General features: G+C 41.9%; 1 protein-coding gene across 1 annotated transcript; it reads right to left on the bottom strand.

Annotated features, from left to right (window-relative positions):
- Positions 1-2,159: 2,159 nt before the first annotated feature.
- Positions 2,160-7,864, bottom strand: LOC117521197 (probable cation-transporting ATPase 13A3). The gene is made up of 3 exons (XM_034182544.1): positions 7,770-7,864; positions 2,474-2,647; positions 2,160-2,267 (listed from the first exon to the last, which is right to left on the bottom strand). Exons 1-3 carry the CDS (start codon positions 7,818-7,820, stop codon positions 2,160-2,162), a joined length of 333 nt encoding a protein of 110 aa, XP_034038435.1. The 5' UTR covers positions 7,821-7,864.
- Between the last annotated feature and the right edge of the window lie 1,005 nt (positions 7,865-8,869).

Here is an 8,869-nt window from a genome sequence, read left to right as displayed (position 1 = left end):
TATAGTTAGTCATTTTTTGTATACAACTACAAATTAGAAATAGTTGGGATGATATGATATGGAAAATGTTGGTGGACAACTCCCCACAAATCCAAATGTATTTTAAATATAATTCTCTTGCCAGGAGGCTGCAAAATAATAACCATTTTGATTTCTGGAAAGAGGTCAAAGTTCTGAATAATTGTAAAATATTTTTGCCATCAAACATTGAGAATATATGTGGTCCACAAAAATTCTTGAGGTGTGGTATGAGGATTATTTTGAGTTACTTAATTGTGTTAAAAGTAACTTTTTTGTAGTTTATAATGTTACTTCTTGTTGTGTGGGCCGCTGAAGAGGAGGTACTGCTGGCCCACCACCACCAGAGGGCGCCCTGCCTGGAGTGCGGGCTCCAGGCACCGGAGGGCGCTGCCGCCTCACAGGAGCAGCCGGGTGACAGCTGTCACCCATCACCTGAGACAGCTGATATCAATCAACAGGGAGGTATATCAGCAGGACGGCATCTCCACCTCATTGCCGAGATATCGCTCTACAAGGAGGTAACGAACTCAGCCAGCCATACGGATTAATCCATTGTTGCTTGTGTGTAAAACGACTGAAGACCGAAAAGGACGTATTTGGATAAGTACTCTTATTCCCACATTACAGCGTTGTTTCTGAGTAGAGGTGGAGGTGGTGTTTTCCACCCCACGTGTTGTTGGGTGCAGCCGCACCAAAATCTGACTGTTTCTGTTCCTCGCCAGCAGTACCGGATCCGACGAGTGGAGGCAGTGATCACCTGGGAGTTCGGGACTTGGCGGCTCCAGTATTCCCGGGGTTCGGTGGCAGAGGACATCGGGTGGTTCCGGTTCGACTTGGACAGACGTCTCCTATCGTCGAGCCTGCCCACACGACACCGTTGGAATTCGATTTGTGACCAAAATTGTAATTTGTTGTGTTTGTTGTGCGTGTTCACAACAGTAAAGCTTTGTTATTTGACTTTCTTCATTGTCCGTTCATTTGCGCCCCCTGTTGTGGGTCCGTGTACTGACACTTTCCCAACAGGATATCTCGGCCATCGTCATGGATCCCGAGGGGCGTCAACCGGCTGTTGAACGGCCAATGGAAGAACAGGACGCGCAGGCGTCTGCAGGAGGGGTAATCGGTGAGTTGCAGCGGATCCTCACCGCTTTCACGACTCGTTAGATTTGATGACCGAGCAGAACGTCCTCCGCGCCGCTGCGGCTCTCCTTCCCGTAGACCCTGTACGCAACATAGACGTTCCACTGGTTGTTCAACGACCCCTCCCACCTTCCCCGGAAGCATACATAAGCCCCCCAGAGCCGTACGGAGGCTGTGTGGAGACGTGCGCGGATTTTCTTATGCAGTGTTCGCTCGTCTTCGCACAGCGTCCTGTTATGTACGCGACCGATGCTAGCAAGGTAGCTTATGTAATAAACCTGCTTCGCGGTGAGGCACGCGCTTGGGCTACAGCGCTCTGGGAGCAGAACTCACGGCTCCTCCAGACATATGATGGGTTTGTGAGGGAGTTCAGAACAGTGTTCGATCACCCCAATAGAGGAGAAACCGCTTCAACAGTGCTACTGTCAATGAGACAGGGGCGTCGGAGCGCAGCTGCCTATGCAGTCGACTTCCGCATCGCGGCTGCGAGGTCCGGCTGGAATAGCACTGCCCTCCGCGCCGCCTTTGTAAACGGACTGTCATTGGTTCTTAAGGAGCACCTGGTGGCTAAGGACGAACCGCGGGATTTAGATGGGCTTATCGATCTGGTCATACGATTAGACAATCGGTTAGAAGAACGTCGTCGGGAACGAGACGAAGGGCGTGGCCGGGCACGCGCCGTCCCTCTCCCTTCCGGTTCCGACCGCGTCCTGCCTTCCCCACGCTCCACGGCTCCGGCGCTCCGTGTGGCTGCAGCTCCCCCTGCTGACGAAGCTATGACACGAGCAGGGCAACATTTAGGGCACCAGATGCACAGAGGAGGCAGGCCACGGAGTATGTTTTAATTGTGGCTCGACAGAGCACCAAGTGAGAGACTGCCCCGAGCGGTTAAACACCAACGCCCGCCCCTAGAGACTGGGCTAAGGGTGGGCCGAGACATTCACGTGGGACACACCCACATTGCCACACGACTCCCAGTTACGATCCTTTATGAGGAATCAACCCTGAAGGCCCCACTGGTGGAAGAGTTTATATAGAGAAAATGGTGCTGAGGATGGAGCAACCAAGCAGGAGGAGGGAGGCCTAAGAGAAGGTTCATGGATGTGCTGAGGGATGCCATGCAGGTGGTTGGTGTGTCAGAAGAAGATGCAAAGGACAGGACGAGATGGAGAAGGATCAGTTGTGGCAAGAAGAAACACAATCATTTTAACTACCTTACAGCTGTATACAAAAAGTCACATTTACATTACTCACAACAGTTTGACTAACTGATAACAGATTTCAGGAACAGCGATGTTTACCATTAACATACCGTGGACCTGAGCAGCAGTGTGTGGGCACCCTGCAGAGAGGTCTGTGTGCAAGTTCCTTTGACGCCCCACTCAGGCAGCCAGTACAGGAGCAGCAGCAGCAGACCTCCAGAGCACAAAGTACCAATGCCCACCAGGACCATCTTCCACAAACAGGGCCGGTACCCCCACACCTCCTGCACAGGCAGAGCCTAATGTTACAATGTACACGGCTGCAGCATCTTTTTTTAAACAGGCTGCAAGAAAATGTAGTGCAGGCAAAGATATTGAACATCTTAAAGTCAAACCTGGATTCACTATGGAAGAACCACCTGTTGAAATATAACTACAGTGCAGCAGCTAAGGAATGTGATGGTGGATGAGGAACGGATCTGTGGATGAATGTATAGGTTTCCAGGCCTTCACTGTGTATCTTAGTATAACATACTGTAGTGCTGGCAGTGAAGTGTGAGAGATTACGGACTTTGTGAGACCAAGAACCAACCTCCACCCATCAAAAATGATGCCTACTGGGAAATGGAAAACGCTTGAGGGAGCATATTTCCATAACTAGTTTCCTCCTCCGTGACAACTGTACAGAGGGTGAATTTTTTAAATAACTCTTTTAAGATGTTTTAAGCCATAATGTTGGGCATAACTAGGGACATGCTTGCTTTGAGTGACAAGTAGTTTGACCCCTCAGCTGAGTCCATTCTGCCCTGGTCACAGAGTCTGCTATCAGTAGTTAGTGATTGACTGTCTGTCCTTTCTGCAAATATCTGTTTGCTGTGTTTGCTTGTTGTGTGTTTAATGGTTAATGTTTAATTGTGTTAAAAAAAAACCTAAACCAAGGTTAGCCTGGTAGCTTTAATTTGATTGGTAATTCTGAGACGGGGGCATGTTCAGGCTTCTTTTGTCATGTCCATGTCATGTAGGCTCTTGTCCATGCTCCACCTCTTTTACTTGGGTCAGCCAAGGCTTTGGCAGAGTAAGCACTGCCAAGATATTTAAAGCCACGTCATGGCTGCTGGTGAATTAAACAGAAGCCCAAGAAGAAAAGTGAATAGTCTGTTAAATGCACAATAAAGTACATTTTAAATATGCCCAGTTGGAGCCAGGTGAACCAAACCATTAGCATACCATATCCGGTGCAAATAGGCATAAAAATGTAGCTCTCTATATGCGTCTCACACACACAGACAGACAGACATTATAGCATACCATAGCACAGTATAGCATAGCTTATATGATACCGGATTTGATCCTTCTCATTTGATTGGTGAGCGCTATATCATGTGACGTTTATTATTTGTTGCAGTGCATGGCTTGTTTCACTACCTTGCATTTTTGGTAGAATCTGTGGATTTTTTTTTTCTCCTATCCTTTTCACTCTCCTGCATATCTCCATGATGACACGACATGACTGACACATAAATTCAACAAGACTGCGCTGTGCCATTAGCTTCTCATAACAATGCTTCTATGATACCAGGAAACTACGATGTTCGCAGGGACATCTTTAGTAGCTATTGATGCACTGTCATATGAAGAATTGGACAAGTTCTTGTAGCGATTTTTCTTTGGGTTGAAGATAGCAGACATGTTTCCACAGATAGTGTTAAACTCCCCAACACAGCGGCTCTCACTGTTGTTGTTAGCAGTGTGTCAGCGAGGCCTGCAGAGGGTAGAATGAAATGCTGGGTCGTACTGCCCTCCACTTTCTGCTCTGAGAACAAACACCTGTCTAATTTTAAGTTAAATATCAAATTATGCGGATCTGTGTTTAGGTGTCATATAACACAAATAATGAATGTTTTCCATTCATGCAATGGAAAGAATCTTCAGTCACTGAAAGATGTAATGTACCATTCCACAAGGTGAAGTAGAATGTATTATAGTAGTATAGTATAGTAGAAGCATAGTATAGTATAAGCATAGTATAGTTAGGGAATAACCATGTTGTGTCTGATGATTTGCAGATGTTAATGCTGGATTTTACAGTCACAAATAGAGTTTTACCAACACGTTAAGGTGGAGTAATATATTAAATGTGAAACGGTTTTAATATTTTGCCACCGTTGACGCGAAATTTTATGGTCTGAAATCTCACACGATTATCCAGTCAGATTTGTGGAAAAAATGTAATTGGATTACAATAGAGTATATAATCATGATTGTGAATAACTGCAATTGTAAAAAATATTTGCATGAGTTGAAATATGGAATATACCATTCAATGAGGCAACATTAATTAGCTTGTTAGCTTCTTCTTGCCAACATGGTGTTTTCTTCTAAATAAATAATGTGCAGATTACATTAATTTTGCTTCTTACTGTATGAAACACAAGCACAATGTTTCAAAATTAAAGCAATTCATAAACCAGTGTGACTTATATATATATATGTTTTTTCCTCTTCATGATGCATTTTTGAACAGATATGTGACCAATACTTTGCTGAAACTTACATCTGTTTTAGCTATTTTAAGCAACAGGCTTATGAATAATTACGTGCTTGGTCAGTTTGAGTGATAGCTAGTGTGACTTTCAGATAGGTAACACTCAGTGCAGGAAAAATAATGAGAAACTGTGTGAATATTTTTCACATTTAGTTAAAATAATTTATTTCCAGTCATTTACTGAACTCTATAAGACATTTTAGTTGTATTTGATGAGATGTTTACAGTAATTTTTACCCAAGGCCAAAATATGACTATATATGAATATTGCGAAGTCCATCCGTCTGTCTGGCTGGTTGTCTGTGCTCAGCGTAAGTCCAGTCCTATGCCTGCTAGGGTCTTCAAATTCACAAGGAGCATTCTTGGAACACAGACCTTGGACAAGTTCAAAGATGACTAACTTTGACCTTTTTTAAGAGGTCAAAAGGTCATAATCCTTTTCCAATTTTTTATGCTCATAGAGCCAAGGGTATTTTAGCATTGCGTTATTTGTTTGTGATGATTGATAACTGTCTTTGTGTTGTCATGTTATTGACCGTACACATACAAGGAAATCATGATTTTATGTGCAAGCATAAAAATTGTAATTAAATAATAATTTAATAGAAAATTCATTTGTTCTCAAAAAGCATTTGTTCTGAATAATGCAATTTGTTTTTATGTTACTTTGGTTTTCTGTTTCCTGTTTCTTCAGCTTTGTAAAAACCTTGTAACTGTTAGAATGGCCTAAGCAGTGGGTCACCCTCTGAGTCTGGTCTGCTTGAGGTTTCTTCCTCAACACCATCAGTTTTAGCTTACCACTGTAGCCTCTGCGCTTGCTCTAGGAGTTGGTAAGGTTACACATTACTCCCATGAAGCACCTTGAGGCAGCTTTATTGTGATTTGGTGCTATATAAATGCAATAAATTGAAATTGAAAAATAATTATAATAAAAAGAATCTGCGAGTTTTTGTGTGTGTTTTTGTTGCAACAGAAATGTTTGGACATTTCAAATTCTATACAGTATTTTGAGTTTGTATTGACACACTGATTCAACTTTAGACCATCATATTGATTCTAAGGTACCTACAACTCTTGCACAGTACTAAAATATAATAAACAGTTCTTTTGCACAGTATAATGACAGCATTTGGCACAGCTCTTTAAAAATAAAAGCCAATGTAAATGGTTAAAAAGTTGCACAACAGAGATGAGAAAGCAGATAATGCGAGTGAAGCGTCGGGCAGCATCGCGAAGCTTGCTGATGGTACAGGGAGTACCAAACAGGAAGTGCCAAATTTTGTCCACAGTGAAACAGGAAATGTCAAGCACTTCCTGGCATGGGTGGAGCTACAGCAGAGGCCAGGGTTGCACTGGACTCCCCTGAAATCTGATTGGACACAGGTGATTGACATGTCACGGCACCATGCGTCTGGTTGAAAAGAGCTGCATTTTGAAATCAGTGAGTCACATTGACTGCTAGGTTCCTCCTGTCCAGTAGTTGGTGCTGTGTACCACAAAAAGTTCTAATCCACCGTAGTAGAAGAAGAAAAATGTTTGCCTCAGATTTTAACTGAACACGTCATTTGAACTGTGGACTAATAATGACACCAAAGTCATATTGGTGAGTAAACAACCGTATTTTATGCCAGAAATGAGGTCCAGGTTGTTAAAAGTGCCATTTCTGCTTTAATTCGGGTTGTCTTATATATGCATGTGTCTCCAGTGATTTTTAAACAAGCAAGCAGCTGTTGATTAAATAACCTCTTAATTTTGCTGTCTGAAGGACTTAAATAACTTCTTCATTTTGCTCTCTGAGTGACACCAGGATGATGCATTTCACTTAAAAATACACATGCCATGGAGTGTTTCTCAACTGTAATCAAAAGTATTGGAACACTTGGTATTTCACACATTTTAATTTGTTTATGCTATTTCAAATAAAAAATAAATAAATCTAAAGTTATCTTCCTGAAACTCAAACTGAAAGCAAATGTCTAGAACTTGATATAAAATTAATTAAAATATAAAATACAGCTTCCTGATGAAGTGGTGTAGAGGAGGATTTTCTTAAAAAGAAGACCTCAACATCCAGCTACAATTTGCCAGAAAGTACATCTGAGATGCAAGGCTAGATTTGATGTGTTGGTGAAAGAAACTTTTGTATTTCTTCATAAGTGATATAAATAAAGTCCAAGACATAGTCATTTACTTAGAAATGTTCATGTTTCCATCCCCTGACTTGTCTGAAGAAAATTGGCAGTAAAACTGATTATTATTCTTATTATTTACAGGTATTAACAAGATTTGCTTTCAGTTTGAGTTTGAGGAAGATCAATTTAGAAATTTTTATTTTTTATATTTTTTGTATTTCTTGTATTTGAAATGGCATAAACAAATTAAAATGTGTGAAATACCAAGTGTCCCAATACTTTTGAAGGATACTTTATCCTAATCTTATGATGAGTATGGTATCGTTACTGTTTTGTTTAAGAATGTTTAATTATCACTGTTGCTGCACTTTGTGTGAAATCATAGTCATACCGTATATCATATTGATATGACAATATTGAGCTACAATAATTTGTCCATAGTGTACAGCCCTACTGTCAACTCACTGAAAACACTGAATATTAATTACATCTACATTTAAAAAATGCTAAAAGTGGCAGGGGGTTAAGAGGACTGTAATTGGGGGTGGGGGGGGACCTCCCCCAGAAACTGAAAGGTTTTAGCCATGATAACGCTCCTCTGAACCATTTAATGAAAAAAAAAAAAAAGCCTGAAGGACCTAAATGACATGATGAGATGCTGAAGACCTTCCCTCGTTCATGCCCACGACATACACATATTAAGATATAGTGATATAAGATGATGTTTACCATTTCGTCCTGCAGGCCTTGGTTAATGATCTTCATCTCTCCCGTCTTCATGTCACCAGAGTAACTTCCAAACAAGACAAATAAGGAACACAGCAGTTACTGATTACATTTCTAGAATATGCAGTTATTGAGGCTTTCTTATCACAGAAGGAAGTATTTAGTGCCCTCTGCTCGGGAAATGTGTTGCAAACTTTCACCACGGTCAAGGGCTGGGTTTTATAGTTTTGAAAGCAACAATAACACAAATGAAGAAAACAACGTGGCAATTCACCCCCCCCCCCCCCTTTAAATATACTGTACACCTTCAAAAATGACTGTGAAATTATCAGTGAAATACTGTAAAATTGGAGCATAAAAATGTGTAAACAGAAAAACAACATAGCAGGCTTTAATTTACAGTATACTGTAGTAAAATGCTGAACTAAATACTAATATTTAGTTAATACAGTCAGAATATCTTAACAGTATCATATTTTATTGTAGAATTTACAGAATAGTGTAGTTTAAACCATAAATAATAGACATACTGTTGTATGGCTGGGGGGGCCTGGCTGCCTTTTGTTTCTGTTTTCTGTCCTGTCTTTTGTTTTTCCTTCCAGGTGGCTTGCGTTTAGGACTGAGTGGCTGTGTGGCTGAGTTATCAGGACCTCACCCTGATCACCTGAGGCTCGTCAGGACTCACAGCTGTGGTGCATCTACACGGATTGGAACATGGTGGCATTTAAGTCTGGAGTACACAGTGTGCATTTGCCAGAGACTCGACCTTGTGACCAGACGGGTGAGATCGTCGTCTCGAGAGCCATCTCATCATCAGTGGATGCAGAGAACGTCCAGGTTTGATGCATGGTCTGTGAAAGAGGAGGGGTGAGGTCTCACGCTCGTCAGCACACTTCCTGAGGTACGTTAGATTTTGTGACTAACATTTATACAGTCAGTAAATGTGGTGTCCCTCACACCTTATTATATTGAGCTGTATGTAGTCGTTTAATCAGCTTCCACTGCAGTGGAGTTTTGTGAACAGGGTGTTCTATGCCTGCAGGGTGGGAAGCTGATTAGTAATTAAGCCAGGAAGTGTTTGCTGTTTGTACACCTTTGAGCGG

The sequence above is a fragment of the Thalassophryne amazonica genome, chromosome 12 (genome assembly GCF_902500255.1).
Source record: "Thalassophryne amazonica chromosome 12, fThaAma1.1, whole genome shotgun sequence".
In the NCBI taxonomy this organism is placed as follows: domain Eukaryota; kingdom Metazoa; phylum Chordata; class Actinopteri; order Batrachoidiformes; family Batrachoididae; genus Thalassophryne; species Thalassophryne amazonica.
Note: the sequence above shows the minus strand (reverse complement) of the source record. Positions and strands in the feature narration are given on the sequence as shown.